General features: G+C 35.2%; 2 protein-coding genes across 2 annotated transcripts; one reads left to right on the forward strand and one right to left on the reverse strand.

Moving 5' to 3' along the window:
• The first annotated feature begins 1,130 nt into the window (after positions 1 to 1,130).
• LOC110924165 lies at positions 1,131 to 1,622 on the forward strand. Its single transcript, XM_022168201.1, has one exon. The coding sequence runs from the start codon at positions 1,131 to 1,133 to the stop codon at positions 1,620 to 1,622; it is 492 nt and encodes a 163-aa protein (XP_022023893.1).
• A 4,952-nt stretch (positions 1,623 to 6,574) lies between these two features.
• Positions 6,575 to 8,179, reverse strand: LOC110924166 (F-box/LRR-repeat protein 25). Its single transcript, XM_022168202.1, has 2 exons — positions 7,250 to 8,179; positions 6,575 to 6,652 (listed from the first exon to the last, which is right to left on the reverse strand). The coding sequence occupies exons 1-2, from the start codon at positions 8,177 to 8,179 to the stop codon at positions 6,575 to 6,577; spliced, it is 1,008 nt and encodes a 335-aa protein (XP_022023894.1).
• Positions 8,180 to 20,472: the final 12,293 nt, after the last annotated feature.

Consider the following 20,472-nt stretch of genomic DNA (forward strand, 5'->3'; position numbering starts at 1 on the left):
ACTTATGAGCGGTTCCAAGCTGAAATTACGAGCGGTTCCAGATGTTCACAAAGGCGGTTCCAAGCTGAAATTACGAGCGGTTCCAGATGTTCACAAAGGCGGTTCCAAGCTGAAATTTTACGCAAATTCGGACAGAAAAATCGCGATTACTCCTAAACGGCTCGGAATTTCGAGCTGAAACTTGGTAGGGTTGTAGATCGGGTCTAAACGCACAACATATCCAAAAATCAGACGAAACGGACCGTATTTACCTGTTCAATTTGACGTATTTCAGTAAAGAACGAGTAGAAGGTGAAGAAATAGGTGAAATCAGATCTGAATCGGCTCAAATCTGCTGAAATCAGTACGAAAACAACGTGTTTGATCAAGCAATCGAGCTCCTAGCTCTGATACCACTTGTAGGACCGGTTTTGGCACCGTTCGATTGCGTAACGAACGTTTCACGTGCGGAATCCGTGAACGAACGTGACCGAACACACGATAACGTACTAATAATGTGATTCCATTGCTGAATTTGACAAGATCGATACAAGAATCACGTATCTACAACTTTCTCTCTCTACTTTCTCTCTCTAGAAAGTCTTCTCCAAGTCTTCTCCAACTATCTCTCTAAAACTCTTCCAAAAGTCTCTATCTAAAATCATGACATAACTCCTATTTATATGGTCAAGGCAACTAAATGAAAGTTCACACTAATTACAAGTTTGCCACCTTGCCATTTCTAACTAAATATGACATAATACGCTTGATTTCTTCCGGCTTTTCACTACGACTCGGATTGACGAAGGCGATAGACAAAATATGCATCAACAATTCCCATAACCCTGGAGATCGAATCCCCACAATACAACTCCTGGGCCACCCTCTCCAAAATACAATGTAAAGCCTTCCTTGTCCATGATCACCTCTCTCCGCCGAAACCTTCTACAACCGAAACATCCTCCTCTGACCCACCCAAACCCACTGCTGATTGGGAACGGCTTGATGCCATTGTCTTACAATGGATCTATAGCACGATTTCTAATGATCTTCTCCACACAATAATCAATAAAACATCAACCGCACATGAAGCCTGGACTGCCATTGAAAACCTCTTCCAGGATAATAAAAGCGCCAGAGCTATCCACCTCATGCAGAAATTTTCCAACACTCGTCTGGATGCTTTTCCCTCCGTCTCTGCCTATTGCCAAGAACTCAAAGTCCTGGCCGATCAACTAGCCAATGTCAATGCCCCGGTTGATGATGAACGTCTTGTGTTGCAACTCATCGCTGGGCTTAATGAATCTTATGAAGGGATTGCTACTATCCTTCAACAACAAGACCCTCTACCCTCTTTCTATACCTCGCGCTCCAGGCTCATCGAAGTTGAAACCCGCAAAGCCGAACAGGCGCTCCTTGCGTCTAAAACTGCCATGGCCCTAAACACCACCACCAGCCGCACACCAACCCACACCGACTCACCTCCGAACACTTACCGCTCCGATTCGCGGGGACATGGCAGGTCTCGGGGACGTGGCCGCGGTCGCAGTTCGTCTGGCCGATCACGCTTCCCACCTACCAACACCTACTGGCAGCCGCCCTATGCTCCCTGGATGACTCCCTGGTCCGGGTACCAACTGTAACAGCCGCCACACTTCTCCTCCTGGTCGCTGCCACCCTGCCCCTACCCCACTTCCAATACTAAACAGCAGCCTCATCCTTCGGGCTCACAGGGGTTACTTGGGCCGAGGCCCACACACGGGCTCCATGCAGCTTACACTCCAACGGATATAGAACAGGCCATGTACACTATGTCTCTGCAACAGCATAACCCGATACCTTACATGGACACTGGTGCTACAACGAACATGTCTAATGAACAAGGTGATTATCATTCCTTTTCTAATTCTTGCATGTCTAAAAATATTATTGTTGGCAATGGAGATACCATTCTGGTTATAGGTACAGGCACCAAATACCTACCCAAACCCTATCCACCTTTTATCCTAAAAATTGTTCTTTACTCACCCAAATTACTTAAAAACCTAATCTCCGTACGTAGATTTACTACAGATAATTCTATGTCTGTAGAATTTGACCCGTTTGGTTTTCTTGTGAAGGATTACAAGACCAGGACCCCACTCCTGCGATGCAACAGCCGCGGTGATCTCTATTCTTTGCTTTTGGGACCCAGCTCCTCCTCACCTACCGCTTTTGCTGCTATTTCCTCACAACTCTGGCGTCACCGTCTTGGTCACCCAGGGCGCCCGTCTTTACATTCATTAAAAACTTCTTGTTCCATTGATTTTAATAATTTTGAGAATAATGTATGCCAGTCTTGTGTTTATGGAAAAAGTATTCGTTTACCGTTTTATGCGTCTACTTCTTATACTACCCAGCCATTTGATATTATACATAGTGACGTGTGGACGTCACCTATTGTTAGTTCAGCAGGCCATAAATATTATATATTGTTCCTTGACGACATAACTAATTTTTTATGGACCTTCCCAATTTCTCATAAATCACATGTCTTCCCTACATTTACCCAATTTGCAAAAAATATTAAAACTCAATTTGAACGGGTCATTAAAACTTTCCAATGTGACAATGGGAAAGAGTACATCAACTCCGTCTTTCAAAGTTTTATCAACACTAACGGTATTCTTTACTCTTCCCAAAACGGGAAGGCCGAGCGCAAAATACATACCATAAATAACATGATGCGCACACTTCTAGCCCATGCTTCCCTTCCCACTTATTTTTGGCACCACGCCCTTGAAACCGCAACAGACTTATTAAACATTCTTCCAAATAAACTCACCAAAAATAGAACACCAACTGAACTTCTCTACCTTTCCACACCCTCCTATGCACACCTACACGTCTTTGGATGCTTATGCTACCCACTCACTCCATCCACCACCATACACAAGCTGGACCATCGGTCACATCCTTGTGTTTTCCTCGGCTACCCCCCAACCACAGAGGTTATCGGTGCCTTAACCTTAACACACACCAAGTATTCATCTCTCGGCATGTGGCCTTTGATGAAACCACCTTCTCGTTCGCCCAATCCATCTCACCGACTCCATCCTACAACTTCCTTACTGACCCGTTCCCACCTCACCTTTGGCCTCATGTCGTGTCATCGCCCAACCCCAACATCGTGCTACCCAATTCCTCACCATCCTCAGCCATATATCCCCTCCCACCTTCCACTGTCCAATCGCCGCTCACTACCCAGGCCCGGCCCACTAACCAGCCCAACAACCCGTCCCCACAGCCTATGTCGCACAACCCCACCTCTCTTATTATACCACCAAGCACGATCCAGCCCAACACTACCATGGGCTCATATATACCCCAGCCCGACCCACAACCCAACCCAAACTTGCAACCAACCAACCCGTGTCCGCCCCCACCGTCAACCCGAACCATGCACACTCGTTCCATGAGTGGCATCAACAAACCCAAACAACCCTTCTCCTTACACACTTCCACTCCCCTCGTGCCCATACCTAAAACCCCAGTCGATGCCTTATCTATTCCGGAATGATACTCTGCAATGTCAACTGAATATCATGCATTAATTAGAAACAGGACATGGGATTTGGTCCCAACACAGTCACATATGAATGTTAGCAGAAGCATGTGGCTGTTCAAACACAAATTCAAGTCCGATGGTACTCTCGAGTGGTATAAAGCCTGTCTTGTGTGTGACGGCAGATTACAACAGGTTGGTGTGGATTGTGGTGAGACTTTCATCCCGGTTGTGAAATCGGCAACGATCCGGACAGTGTTATATATTGCCTTATCAAAGGGTTGGGACGTTCATCAACTAGACGTCACTAACGCCTTCTTGCACGGTAACCTTAACGATACGGTTTATATGTATCAACCGATGGGTTTTCGCGACAAAGACTATCTAGACTATGTTTGCTCACTGAAAAAGTCGCTCTACGGATTGAAACATGCACCATGGGCTTGGTACCAAAGGTTTACTGATTACGTTCTTACATTGGGTTTTCACCACAACAAATGTGATGCATCTCTGGTCACTCTTCATCAGGGGCATAATCTGGCTTTTCTACTTTTATATGTCGATGACATCCTTCTTGTCACCTCATCTGCGACTCTCCGACATCAACATATGGCTAAACTTGCTAGTGAATTTTCCATGAAAGACCTCGGTCCTCTCAGTTACTTCCTTGGTATTTCGGTTACTCGCACGATATCGAGTTTGTTCCTCTCACAACAATCATATGCCACTGAAATCATTACTCGTGCGGGCATGCAATCATGCAACCTAGTCGCGACGCCAGTTGATACAAATGCTAAGCTCGATGCTTCCGGTGATTTATTTCATGACCCCACTCTATACCGAAGCCTAGCTGGGGCACTGCAATATCTCACCTTCACTCGACCGGACATCACATATGATGTTCAGCAGGTGTGCATGCACATGCACTCCCCTATGTAATCTCATTGGAATGTCTTGAAGCGGATCATTCGATATATTAAAGGCACGTCTTCGTTTGGTATCACATTGGGCCGTTTTTCTTCTCCTTCTCTGACTGCCTACACAGATGCTGACTGGGAAGGTTGCCCCGATACGAGACGGTCTACTAGCGGCTACTGCATATACTATTCTGATAATCTGATCTCCTGGTCTTCCAAGCGCCAAAGTACCGTATCTAGATCTAGTGCAGAAGCCGAATATCGAGCAGTTGCCAATCTTGTTGCTAAAATCTGCTGGATTCGTAACCTGCTTCTCGAGCTATCTGAGCCGTTATCTCGAGCCATGCTCGTCTATTGTGACAACGTCAGCGCCATTTACTTATCAAGGAATCCAGTTCAACATCAACGCACCAAACATATTGAGGGGGTGTTTGGGGTTGAGATTTGAAAATAGATTATGCGTTTTGAATAATCAGAATCAGATAATTAGTTGTAACAAAACGTGCTGCAGAAAGATGGTGTTTGGATTTGATTATGTTGTTTGATATCACAATAATCAGATAATCAACATTGTTTGGATTTGATTATGTTGTTTGATATCACAATAATCAGATAATCAACTATTTGAGTGTTTGGCAAGTATATATTTTAAAAAAATAAATAAGTGAAAACGTAAAAAATCAGTTTTTGGATTATCACGTTTTCCTGCAGCAAGGGGTGACCTACTTATGGATTATCACGTTTTGAACTTTACAAAACGTAAAAAATCACTTTTTATTATTTTTTTACCAAACACTCAAAATAGATTTTTTGCGATTTCAAAACACAATAATCAAATAATCAGGTTGAAAACGCAATCCCAAACACCCCCTGAGTTGGATATTCATTTCGTGCGTGAGCAAGTGCAGCGCGGTCAGGTCCGGATTCTTCATGTTCCCTCTCGTTACCAGATTGCAGACATCTTTACTATGGGGCTGCCTCGTATACTCTTCGAAGATTTTAGATCCAGTCTCAGCATCCGGTCTCCTCCTGCTTCGACTGCCGGGGTATAATAGCAAGTGTATATTTCGTATAATTGTAATGATTTGTAATTGATCTCTATCCTAAAATAGAGATACACAATGTAATTATAAATAAAAAGTAATGAATGGAGAGAGGGCATCGAACTTATTCTGTCATTAATTGTATTCGTTCGCAAATCAATATAAACCTACCAGATTCTGTTCCTGTTTGAATTACTGTTTAGTTGTGAATTATCCATTCACAACACTAAACCTAAGTTGTTTTGACTTCACACGTTCAATGACTCAACTCAAATTAAGCCGCTTCACTCTTTAGTCTTTAGTTTTGAATGAAAAAATTTCATGTTTACATTATCTTGAGTGAATGACAATTGAGCGATAACGAGCATCATTAAATAATTTTGAATGAAGCAATGGTGACTTCTAAATTTAAAGTATTTGTATTAAAATTTAATTTAATATCGTAACTGAGCGAAAACGAGCAAAATCGAGCTGCTCGGTTGTAAACCAAGCGAGTTCAAGCAACATTTTTTGTTCGTTTCTTTAAATTCGAACAGAGCCGAGCCGAGCCGCTTGGTTTCAATTCGGGCAGAGTACAAGCAGACGCTCGCTCGGTTCGGCTCGGCTCATGAACAGCCCTACATGTAATGTTCTGTAATCTGTTCTCAGCATACCAAGATATGCCTTTTTTTCTAAACATGACAATCCACCAGGTCCTTTGAGAGAGACCCTAAACAAGTTAAACTTTTCTTATTAGACAAAAGCATGTGTGAAATTTGAACCAGCTTCTTGAGTTATTTCTGAAATATGATTGGAAATTTAAACTTCTACAACGTTTTAAACCATTAAATGATTTAATTGCGTTCAACAAGAATCCAGTGGCAACTAGAAGAATCTATGGTTGTTACTTGTTTAAAACTACGAAACGGTAATATAATGGAAGTAAAATGTGATAACCAAAATGAAAAGAACAGAAAAAGGTCTGAAATCAGTTATTCTATAAATCACTTCAAAGTCTGTTAATATATGATTTGGCCAACAAAGTGTAATTTAAAGTGAATCTAAAGTACCAGTAACCAACTAACATCATTACCTGTGGAACCATTTTCAAATTATAGAGGTGAAGTATCACTAGGGTCCTTCAAGTTCAATGGAGAAAGGAAACCTTTAGCTTTCAAACGATCAAGAACCTACAAACAAAAAATAGGAAAATGAGAACAGATTTTAACATTATATTCATCATCCCACCCTTTTATTTTGCTGGTTGGTACAAACAAAACTTGATCAATACTAGGGTGGCTTAGAGGAGGCGGGGTGGTGCGTGATGCACCTTCTATCACGCGTGGAGTTCTACAAATTCCCACCACCACCAAGATTTTCAACGAGTGATGGAATGTTGGCGTGATAAAATCAACGAGTGATGGGGGTGTGAGTGATAAATGGATGTGAGGGGGTGTGGGGGTTTATTGTTGGGTGTTGTGAGTGATGACTGCCGCCACTAAAAAAGGTTGTGAGTGACGAAATAATGGTTGATGACATGGCGGAACTTGATTGCATATTGTGAGTGATGTAATTTGTACCACCCCCAGTCCACTTATAAAAAATAGTTTAAATAGTTGGTTAGCCTTAATATAAGTAGTTGAATAGTTGGGGGTATCCTTAGAGCTTCCACAAGGGGAACCATACCTTAGAACAGGATATCCCAAGAATAGTAGATATTTTTAAGGGTTTTTTTTTTTTTTTTAATTTTACAAAGACACACATTGCCAAAAGAAAAGTAACCATACCTTAGAACAGGAAATCCCAACTTTGAGGTGCTTGACATGTCTAAGGTTGAGTATAAATCCTTTAAGCATCTCTTCTTCAGCTTCTTCAGGGGTGGTCTCATATTCCCAGGAAGGAATCGTATAATCTAGGTGAGCTTCAACTAAAGAAGACACATTTAGCAACAAAAACTTCCTCAACACTAGAACATCTTGCACTATCAGCGTCAAAATATTGGGAGCATTGAATTCGATAATATCACAATAACAAGCATGCGCGTATCCTTCAAACACCAAGTTCTTAACACTCTTTGAAGTGATATTTAAGCGCGTGTAACCATAGCAATACTTCAACTCCAGAGTTTCCAACATAGGACTGCCAGATGATACATTTTCAAAAAAATCTTCATCAAACTTCCCATAAGCAATACAGAACTTCCTAAGGTTTTTCCAACTAATCGCCCCAGTTGGATTAAATGCACAACATGACAATGTAACATGAGTAAAACAAGAATTGATGAAAACAAACTGATCTAGCGGAAACTCGTTTCTATATCCCCGATTCCATAACCTCAAAATAAGGTGTTCAACGTTACAAGTAACAGCATAACGAATCCAGTTTTGGATATGAGATCCATACAGACGACTATTGTAGTAGGTATGTAGTTTGAATGTGTAAAGCTTCAGTCTGGGACGCTGAGTTAGGGTTTTGTCGACGAAAGAAAAGAAATCGAATACAAATTTGTTTTCATTATGATCTAGAAAAACGAGATTAGAAACAGAAGTCCAAAGATGTTCCCATCGTTTGGAGAGAGTGCCTGTTCTAATGGCTTCTTTTGTAGTGGGTAAACGAGAAACTATTTCAACAAGTATGCAGTCTGGTAACTTACTAATTAGATCTTCATCTTTGTCTTCAAATCGAATCCCTTCTTCCACCAATTCTTCCGTAAGCATTATGATTTTAGGGTTTAATGTTTGATACAAAGTCTTGTATGTATATGATTTTTAATATTTTAGACCTAACCCAATATTTATTGGGTTTGATACTAATTGTCCAGTTTAGGATTTTATGATTTTAGGCCCCGCTCAATATGTGCAGGGTTTGACATTGTATTGGACTATTGATAAATATACATGATATATGAGCTTATAATGTTGTGTCAAGTAGTACCAATGCTATACCACTATCAGCAACCATCAACACCTAAAAAGCTCGTAAAAACAAATTAAATAAGAACGAAAAAAATAACGCCGAACGAAAAGCAGACGTAAAATCTTTAAATCACGAACGTTCTTGCAGAGAAATTAAACCAAAACGTAAAACACAGAAAAATAACTAATTCAATCCAGGACCCGCACGTTGGTCAAACTTGTTAAACGGAGAAAAATAGATGTGCTACGACGGGCCAGTCAAACGGGAAAAATATACGGAAAAAATGTTGAACCCCACACGCACGTTGCGGAAAACTTAGGAAAGCTGATAAGTATGGTGGATCAAAATTGAAAATAAAAATGAGTTGGGATTAAATTGTAAAAGATGAAAAACTTTGGGTTCAAAGTAAAAAAAACAAAGGGTCTGAATTGCAAAATTAAAGTTATTTGTTAATCTTAGATAAAGATAAGGATAAAAATAAATGATATCTATATATTAGTTAATGATATTAAAAGATATTTATTAAATAATTATAAATAAAATTTATGAGGTTGAAGGAGAGAATGACATGTGACATTATTTGGAGTCTTTTATTATAAGTTAGATGTGTGTGCGCAATTAGGGACAAAAGTGAAATTGCAATAATTTTAATCTTATATTACTAATTTCATGAAAATTACGTTAAAAGAGGCGTACGGTTAATCATGCATCATATGTGTTGGCGTTGATAGTCGAAAGAATATGGGGTACTTACACTAATTGGCCTTTGTCCTGATTGTTGAGTGTTATGTGCCTTATGTCCAAGGCTTGATACAAAAGTATTATCGAGTCGGGATCTCACTAGAAGCAGCCTCTCTCTTCCTACGAGGTAGAGGTAAGGCCGTCTAAATCTTGTCTCCTCAGACCCTACCTTAGTTTTGCTAGCGTAAATGTTTACTTGATCGAATGAAAATTTCCTTTTATTCTCACACGATATCAACACCAAAAGATATGAGGGTATCATTGAAAAAGAACGTGAAAAAGATGGCCCTCATTTAACAATTTAGTGGTGATGATGTTGAAACTGATTTGTGTAGATGTGTTCACCATTTAACAATTAATCAATCAACAGCGCATCTAAAGCTTAGGTATGCAATACAATGACATGAATCCTACATGAAGACGAGTATCAATCTCGAAGTTGCATCGGAGTGCGTGTACAATTAATTTCAGCTCAATTTTGCTGACTCAATGCTTGAAAATGTGATGGGTGCACTTAATACTTTGGTGAAAACACTCATTTAATAAGTAAAACATCCGTGCGTTTCGAGATTATTTTAAGAGTAAGTTACACGGACTTTGATTTAGTGGAATTTTCTTTCAAAATGTTGGCCGACCGGTGGACTCATCCTAATTGCCATTTAGGATACCTAGCTCAGTCCGGTGTTCGCCGCTTTTGGTCACTGTGGTTTGAGCCAAATGTTGATTTTTGTACCTAAAGTCTATAAATTAGTCTCAATCTCCTCGTAACCTATTCTTTTCACTCTTGGTCCAAATTCCTAAAGAGGTAAGTCTTTTTTTTCGGTTGATGAAAAATTACTATTTTATCCTTAACCCACATTTTTTATATTAAAGAAAATAAACAAAAAAACATATGAGCCCAATAAGGCCCAACCTACTGACTTGTCTTCCTCTTATCTATAGCCCATGTATCTTTTAATTCATATAGCCTCACGCTAAATGTTGCCCGTTACTTCATGTGCCCCCTCTTGATAGAAAAAAAAAAAATGAGTTTTAATGGTGGGCTTCAGAGAGGATGGTACATTTAATAGCACCCCCGTATTAGTATTTTGGGTTTATCTTATAAATCTAGAAGACAAGATATAAAAGGAGGGATTCGAGTGTTCAATTTGGGAGGGCAGTGAAACATTCAACCGGCATATACTGTCGGCGTCAATAATAGTGAATAGTATGGGTGCACATGGGTCGATTTTGATTTAAAACCATAACTATAATTGAGATGTTGGTTATTAGATAACCATAACCATAACCAATCAGTTAGGATGGTTTTGGTTATGCGGTTTTGAAAGCTATAACGAGTCAGTTAAGGGACAGTCAATACTGAATTTGGGCCTAGCTAAATATAGTTCAAAACAATATTATTAGGCACTATTTCGGACCGGAAGTTTGGCTTTTAATTTTTATATTGATATTACATATTTGTATATTTTTTTGAATGACAACTCACACACTCTCTAACTGTACTCTTAAATTACACATTTTTTTGCAACCACGTGACTTGAACCCTCACGGAAATGCAAAGTCTTATCCAACTTTAAAATTTCATATCTATACTATATAATAAAAGAAACATGATTTTGTACACGTGTCATTCATTAAAGATGTCTACATTTGTAATTTCCTACCTTTTCATACTTAAAGTATATACTAATAAATTGTTAGGTATAGTTGCCGATAATTTAAAATAATATATATACTTTTGATTTAAATTAAATTGATTTATATATAATAGTTAAATTATATCGTAATTTATTGTTGTAATTTAGGTATAATAATAATAATAATAATAATAATAATAATAATAATAATAATAATAAATAAATGTACCTAATGATAATTTAACAAGTATATACTAATAAATTGTTAGGTATAATTGCCGATAATTTAAAATAATATATATACTTTTGAATTAAATTAAATTGATTTATATATAATAGTTAAATTATATCTTAATTTATTGTTGTAATTTAGGTTTAATAAAAAAATAAGTTATAACTCATCTATATCTATATCTATACTATATAATAAAAGAAACCAATGGGAGGACACATGTCATTCATTGAAGCCGTCTATTTTTTAAAGATAATTAATATCAATTAAAAGATAATTATAAAATTAAATTTAATATAAATTTAAACAATTCGTATAGGAGATAATCTAATATTTTAAAATATTTATCAGATTTCAAAATTATTTATTCTGAAATTAACAAATTATGTACGCTAAATATAAATTAATATAATGTAAATGATTTATTTATTTTATTAAACTAAATTAGTTAATGGTAGAGCCTATTTCAAAAATGTTTATAAGGGGTAAATAAAAATATTAATCAATGTTTATTGGTTCTATACTTTTATTTTCATTTTCAACTCTCAACTCAAATACGGTAATAACTATGTTTACGTGACATTTATAAGAACCATCACCACAATCACCCCATCCATCGTATATCGAGTATATCCATTAGTTTTTTTTTAGATTCATTCAACCCGTGTGATAAACGAAGTTTTTTAAAGATATAACATTTTTATTTTTTACTATACAAAATTACATTTATGCAACTCGTGTAATACACGAGGTTTTCAAAAATATAACTTTTTTTTATTATGTAGTATATAAAATTAGATTTATTCAATACATATAATACATAAGGTTTATAAATAGGAGACAATCTAATATATTAAAATATTTATTAGATTTCAAAATTATTTGTTCTGAATTTAACAAATTATGTACGCTAAATATAAATTAATATAATGTAAATGATTTATTTATTTTATTAAACTAAAGTAGTTAATGATAGAGCCTATTTCAAACATGTTTATAAGGGGTAAACAAAAATATTAATCAATGTTTATTGGTTCTATATTTTACTTTCGTGTTCAACTCTCAACTCAAACACGGTAATAACTATGTTTACGTGACATCTATAAGAACCATCACCGTAATCACCTCATCCATCGTATATCGAGTATATCCATTAGTTTTTTTAAGATATAAATTTTTATTAGATTCATTCAACCCGTGTGATAAACGAGGTTTTTAAAAGATATAACATTTTTATTTTTTACTATACAAAATTACATTTATGCAACTCGTGTAATACACGAGGCTTTTAAAAATATAACTTTTTTTTATTATGTAGTATATAAAATTAGATTTATTCAATGCATATAATACATAAGGTTTATAAAGATATAACTTTTTATTGTTTGGTATATAAAATTACGTGTGCTCAACCTGTATAACACATGAGATTCTTAAAAATGTAACCTTTTTCATTATTTAACATATAAAATTAAATTTACTCAACCCGTACTATACACGGGTTCATAAAAATACAATATTTTTTTATTATTTAATATTAAAATTACATTTATTCAACGCATGTAATAAACGAGATTTTTAAATGTATATTGTTTTATTATTTGATATATAAAATTACATTTATTTAACCCGTGTAATAAACGAGATTTTTAAATATATATATATATATATATATATATATATATATTATTTGATATATAAAATTACATTTGTTCAACCCGTGTAATACACGGGTTCTAACCTAGTTATTGTATAAGATAATTATATACTTTTTTGAGTTTACATTTGACCGATAAGATAACTAATGGGATGGCGTTCTATGAGGCGGTTTAATTATTTCTAAATATTTATTATGGAAAGTCAGTTATTGATAATATTAAATTTAAAATTTAAAATTTGTAGAAGAGATTTTAATGATAAAGATAAAGATAACTGATAATAATATATTAATTATTATAATCATATATTAATTATTAAAATCTAAAAAATATATTAGTGTTTTAAATATTTATAAGAGTAAATTACGATTTTGGCCCCTGTGTTTATATCACTTTTACCCTTTTAGCCCAAAAAAGAATTTTTTAACATCTGAGCCCCCAACGTTTTTTTTTAAACCCTTTTGGTCCCTAACGTCTTTTTTCTAACCCTTTTGGCCCCTAATATTTAATGGATGAGGTTAGTGTTAGGGGCTAAAAAGGTTAGAAAAAAAAAACGCTAGGGGCTCAGATGTTAAACAATTCTTTTTGGGCTAAAAGGGTAAAAGTGATATAACCACAGGGGCCAAAATCGTAATTTGGGACAAAGATTTTATTTAATTGGTAGTTTTAATTGTTTTTATATTTTGATGATAAGGATAACTGATAATCACATATTAAAATAAAAATATACTGATAATAATATATTAATTATTATAATCATATATTAATTATTATAATCTAAAAAAATATATTAGTGTTTTAAATATTTATAAAGATAAAGATTTTATTTAATTGGTAGTTTTAATTGTTTTTATATTTTGATGATAAGGACAAAAATAACTGATAATCACATATTAAAATAAAAATATTTATTTTAATCAACTGTCTCTTTAAAAGAATTTATTCAATACATGTAGAACATATATATTTTTTTATACATGTGGTATATTTAGAATCTTATTTCTAATTAAGGATCTCATTATCCCGTTTTACACTCCAATTAAATAATAATATTAAATCATAATATCCAGCTTTTCTCTTGTATATTTAATATTTTTTACTAAACTATTTCTTTTCTTTTATCCAACATCAGGTAATACGTAACTTTCAAACCTAATAATAAATAAAAAAACAAAGTAAAATGTTATAAACCATGTAATACACAACTCTCTAACCTAATAAAAATAAAGTGATATGTTACAATAAGTAAATAGTACCTCAAAGTTCATTTTGTTAGAAAACACATCTTGATGACTAAATGTGTTAACGGATTACATTATTCGTGTAAGATATGTGTTTATTCAAATTATGCAATACACGAGTTTTTAAAAGATGTAACTATTTTATTATTTAGTATATAAAATTATATTTATTCAACCCGTGTAATACACGGGGTTCTAACCTAGTTTGTATATATTAGTATACTAGTGGGAATGCATATGCATTGCCTCGAGTACTTATGTTTTTTTTGGAGCACGTTGCGCAGCGGGTTTCACATAATTCATTCTTTATACCAATTTCAATTATTCACAAAGAGCAATTAAACATCCTACACAAGTATTTGTGATTTCCACACACACACTTCCCTCGTTATTAACACGTGTAGCATTTCCAACCTATTTTGGAAAAAAAAATATGTAACTTATAGCTCCTACAAAGCCAAAGAATTGCATAACACGGAGAAATAAGTGTACTATTTATATACATCCGGTATATAGATGGCAAACTAAACGGGTTGATGGGTTATGCCAAACGGGTTCATGTCAAAATCTCCCATACTTTGTATGGGATGGAGTCATGACCTACATACTCAATCATGTAGGAATGCAAAGAGTAAGTTGAAAAGATAGTAATTAAGCAAATGTAAGCATACAAGTAAAGGAAACCATTATGAACTAATCACCTTCTCCACTAATGTTAAAAAAAAAAAAAAAAAAAAAAAAAAGAAGCCTTTCTTTGATTATATAAGTTAGTGGTTTATTGTCTTTCCTCTCTTGCCATTGCCATGGTTCCAAATGCATTGAACGATAGCTTAGTTGGAGCTTTGTACAGACCAATGTCCTGTTAGGTCAGGACAGGTATTACACGAACACAAGAACAAACACACATTAAATCACAAGAACAAGGACACGAGATTTATAGTGGTTCGATCAAGCTTGATTTACATCCACTCTCCATAACTAGTTCTCTCTTTGTATTAGGTGCTCAAGAATTTACAATACATGAATGAGAAGTATTTATAGGGGGTACAGTTAGGAACTGATTTAGTAATATTAAAATAAGAAGAACCCCTACTCTGGTCTTCATCTGACTAGTGGAATAATTCTCTACTCGAATCAAATCCTCTGTAACCCAACCATCTCCCACTTGGAGGCTTTGACAATTTTAAACTGCACTCCATGCAACTTCATTTTCATAAGTACTTCTGTAAACTCTTGCGATTGAGTCGACCTCGAGTTTTGTCCCAGGCTAAAGCCACCTGGATCGAAATGAGCATCAATCCGATTCTTTTCGCTTATTATCAAGGCCCGCCCAAGTAGTTCTACTTCACGGGTTATCTCATTTGACTCTGAACCTGTACCACCTGGGTCGAACGGAGCATAGGACCATTTCTTGTTCACTATTGTCTTCACCCTCTCAATTAATATAGTTCCAACTAAATAACCATATAGTCGTAAACCATGGACCTCATTGTATTTTTTTACAAAATACCCATCAAGTTTAACAACCTTTTCTTCATTTTGATCAATATGAGGGGCATCTTTTGACGACATAGCTTCTCCAACCTCCACAATCTGGCCATCAACTAAATTTTCAAATAGAACCTCGTACCAGATTTTTACAGCATGAGAATTTTGTATAGCATGGTTTTCATCATCCAAAATAATTTCCTCAAAACTATTTGTTGGAAAATTACCTTTTAAAATTGTAAAAAAGTAAATTTGAGAAGCACCAAAATCTATTGTGTTTCTTAATGCCTTCGACTTCATTGCTTTGCTCATGAAATTTCTTTGCAAGCCCCCCATGCTAACAGGTTGAGTTCCAAATGTAGCCGCTGGACCACCCGTTACCATAGTAGGACCATCACCCTTAACGCTATGACTTTCGAAACTTGATTCGTCATCACCGGCTCCCATGATCGTCGACTCTTTTTTGTGGTCATGTCTAATGGTGAGCACACTACTGGTACCACCTGAATCATCGTCGCATGCCCAAGAATACCATTGCTCATCCTCGTATTCATCAAAACATGGTAGAGTGTGGTACAAGCGATAATCCCTCTCACAAGCCATTTTGAGCCAGGAATTTAGCTCTGATACCAACTGATGTAGTGTGTGATACGATAATGAAGATCGAACACGTTGATTCTAAGAATACCCGTGTAGTTCTTCCCAACCCCCAAGATTCCTCCCAAAAGGCACGGAATTTGAAGTGAAAATTCAAACAATTATTTTATAAAACTCAAAAACTATCCCCCAATACAAATTACATGAGAATTTATATAGAGTTTTATGATCAACTCAATGGACATAAATTAAAACAAAACTTAATGAACACTAAATGTGGATTTATTTCATTACATAATTGAGTCGACACTTGATATTCCTGCATCAACTCTTTATCTTCACTAGTTGTGGGTGGCCTTCTCATCAATTAAAAACTGAAGGCCGGTTGAAGCTATGCAAAGCTTCAACTTCTCTAAGGTAACAACCTTAGTCAACATATCAGCTGGATTTTCAGTTCCTTTGATTTTCTTCAACTTAAGAGTGTCATCACTAACTTAGTCTCTAATAAAGTGATATCTCAGTTGTATGTGTTTTGTCTTCGAATGGAAGACATGGTTCTTTGCAAGGTGTATTGCACTTTAATTATCACAAAATAATGCACAATCAGCTTGTTACTTGCCAAACTCTTTGAGAAAATTTTCAACCAAATAAGCTATTTGCTTGCTTTAGCAACTGCCATATACCCATCTTCTGTTGTTGAAAGGGTAACACTTTTCTGAAGTTTAGACATCCAACTTACAGTAGTGCCTCCCACTGTAAAGACATACCTTATGGTGCTTTTGAACGGCTGTTAACAACCACCAATGTCTGGATCTATGAAACCCTTCAAAATAACATCTTTCCCCTTAAAATTAATGAACTTTAGAAGTTCCCTTCAAATATCTTAGAAGCCATTTAACTGCTTCCCAATGTTCTCTTCCCGGATTAGACATAAACCAAAATTCGAATTTAGGCTATGGGTTTTGATAAATTAGCGTATGTATAGGGCTTAGGCTTTCATACGAATTGGCCTAGGAGTTTTAAGATTTTAGGCCCAACTCAATTTTGTATGGTTTAGATTTATATAATACCCGTGAATTTTACGAATAAGAACAAACAATAAGTTGTGAAAAAGAAAACATTCTTAACATAAACTATAAAGTTGGAGCTCTGATTTGTAATTTTTAATTACCGCTCAAAATTAAAAGTTTAAACCCGTCTATGGTGTTAACTCTTGAAAGTGCCACATATGGGGTGCTAAATGGGTCGTGTTTACGGATTGACGGGTTCAACCCAACCTATCATACATATGAACCCAAACACAACACGCTTAACTCGAAATTTTAAATTGTTTATTTTTTTTACATATTAATATATTAAAATTAAATTTTACAACAGAAAAACATAAATGTATATAATATAACTACATTTAAATTTTACCATCTTATGTCAATTTTTCTTTTTAAATTATAATTATGACATAAAATACACTTTCAATTTAATTTATAACATAAAACATATTGTAAACATATATTTTAATACAAACTAGTGTTTTTCAATGACGCGCGTTGCGCGAAAGGCATTGGTGTTTTCGACCGACATCATTCTTCAAACGATTTGTGATAAACGATGTGTAACCAGCCATATCCGACATAGTGGAGTGCATGGTTGTAAAAGTCCCGCCTAGGCTCTGAGTACTCCACAAGTACTCGCTACAATGTAGGTTGCCGAGGCCCGAGTACTGTTCGTCTAGGCCAATTACTCCCCGAGTAATCTCCGCCTAGGCCGAGTACTCCCGAATCCGACTAGGGAGCGCCTAGCGACTTTTGCAACCATGGTGGAGTGTATTAAAAAGGGAGCAATTGGATGATTGGATGATGGGCTAGGTGTTTCTTGAAATGCTCACAGATTGTTCGGGTCAAAACCACGATTATGAGGATTAATTTTTCGTATTGTGGTTGGATGAGAATTTTTTTTTAAAATAAGATGGAGATGATTATAGAAGAGGTGGAGTAGTTGTGGTAAAAAAAATGAATAGAAGTGTGAGTATTTTAATGAAAAAATAATTTTATTTTTAAACACATAGCCGTTGGCCATCGGCTAGCCCAAACGGCTATTTGTCTTGGCCAATGAGATCCCGTCATGTCATCTTAATAGACCAGCCTAACACCTGGACTGAAGCCCCTGCCCAAGGAGCCACACCGAAACCCAAGCCCACCCAGGGTGGTGAGTTGGGCGGTTGTACCCAACCCACACCACAACCCACACCCCATACCCATAGTCTAATATACCCTAATCACTTCTACTTTTTAGATCACTGTTCATTCAGTTGAATTTTTATTATATATAGATTATTAGGTGATGCCCCGCCCGCGTTGCAGGACGATGACCGAACAATTCTCAACCAATTAAAAAAACAGTACTATAATTTTGCTAGAAAGGAAAAGTAAAAAGAGTGTTAGGGAGCTCCTTAACACGATTTTTAGCTGGGGCAAAGTCACATTTTTATTTTCACTAAGGGGAAAATCAAATTTTATTTCCAAGGGTAATCCTAATTTTTAGCTAGGGGAAAACCATATTTTTATTTTGTACTGCGGCAAAAACGTAATTTTGAATTGAGGGTGATATCATAATTTTGAACCGAGGGGAAAATCGTAAATTTTAGCTGGGGGCAAAAGCATAATTTTATTTTGAACTGCGGGCAAAGACGTAATTTTAAACTGGGGCAAAACCGTAATTTTAAAGTGGTTATAAAATAATAAACTGCTGTAAAATCGTAATTTTAAGTCGGGGGGGAACACAAATTTTTATATTGAACTCGGGCGAAAACGTAATTTTGGCTGAGGGTAAGAGTGTAATTTTTTACTGAGGGCGAAATCGTATTTTTTTAGCTCGGGCAAAAAGGGTAAATGTATTTTGAAGTTGGGGCAAAACCGTATTTTTTAACTGGGGGCAAAAACGTAATTTTAAAGTGGGTATAAAATAATAAACTGGTTGGTCCAATGGGTATTGGTCGCCGCCGATTTGAACCAATGGCAGGGAAACACTATTCCAGGGCAAAAACGTAATTTTAAAGTATGTATAAAATAATAAGCTGGTTGGTCCAATGGGAGAGGGTCAGCCGCCCATTTGAACCAATGGCAGGGAGATACTATTCCCTGCCATGTTCTTTATATAAGTTGAAAATAATAAATGACTCTCAACTACCGTGACTCTCAACCGATTGATAGCGTTTGAACATCGGTGCTGGTACCAGTGTTCTTCTTTATCATTTTTGATTGATGTAAAACATTTGCTAATTTCTATACCGAGTGCGTGTATCGTACTGATACCGTAGTAAACCGAATCGATATCTATCCAATAAAAATCACTTAACTAATAAAACAATCATACATTTTAAAAGAAAACAATATTATAAAAATAATTGATTACTGTTGACGAGAACTTTCTTTTAATAATAACTAGTAGGTTTGTTCCGCGCTATGCGGCGGTAACTCAGTTGTTATCAATTCGGTTGGATTTGTTTCAATACCGACACTCACTATAGTAACTAAAAGAGAAAACTAAAGAAATAAAGTCGTGATATGCTCAAAAGGATATCGACACATCTTTTATATCAATCAAAAACCTTAAAAATGAATACTGGTTTCTAATATTGTCGATATCGGTACCGATGTTATTTGATCGAAATCGATTAGATGCATCACATATCCAGACTCTATAGTTTACAATAAAAATACATTTTTAATATTGTTATCGACACTCGTATAATATACAATACAAAAAAAAATATATTGTTTTGAATACAAAAAAAGTAAATACACATCGTCGGTTCCGGTTCTATTTGGGTATATATGATAGCGGCACGATATCCATTTTCATAAAAAACTGTACCACAATGTTTAAAAAGTATAGTTACATAGTTAGATTATAAAATCTAACATGAGCAAGGTATTAAAAAAATAAATGATAAATAATCTTTTATTTAAAAACTCAAAAAGAATATTTAAAAAGTTCACAACACTATTCATAGCCAATTTAAATTAGGCGCGTTGCGGCGAAACCGAACAATTAATAATGTAAAACAAACGTAATTTAAAAATAAAGCATGTTGTTTAGAAAATCAAATCATTAGAACGATTTAGTTTATCATCATACCGTTTTATGATACCAAATAAATACTTTATTTTGAGTATAAACTCGTTTTAACAAAACTTATAACGGAATGTTAAGGAAAGAAATCTAGCACAACTACGTACTTAAGTTTTTAGAAAAAAAAGTTACAAACGTAACTTATTAAAGAAGTATCAAATTAATCGATAAAGTAATATATGTTAAAAAGAAGAGAAATAAACAATTATTAAAAAAAGTAAAGGAAATATATGTAAAAAAAGAAAAATATGTTACTAAAAGTAAATATAATAATAAACTATTATAGTATATCAAATAATAAAATAATAAAATAGTAAAATAATAAAAAATGTATATATTATTATAAAAATAAATTTACTATTTATCATT

Source organism: Helianthus annuus, chromosome 4 (genome assembly GCF_002127325.2).
Source record: "Helianthus annuus cultivar XRQ/B chromosome 4, HanXRQr2.0-SUNRISE, whole genome shotgun sequence".
Taxonomy (NCBI): Eukaryota; Viridiplantae; Streptophyta; class Magnoliopsida; order Asterales; family Asteraceae; genus Helianthus; species Helianthus annuus.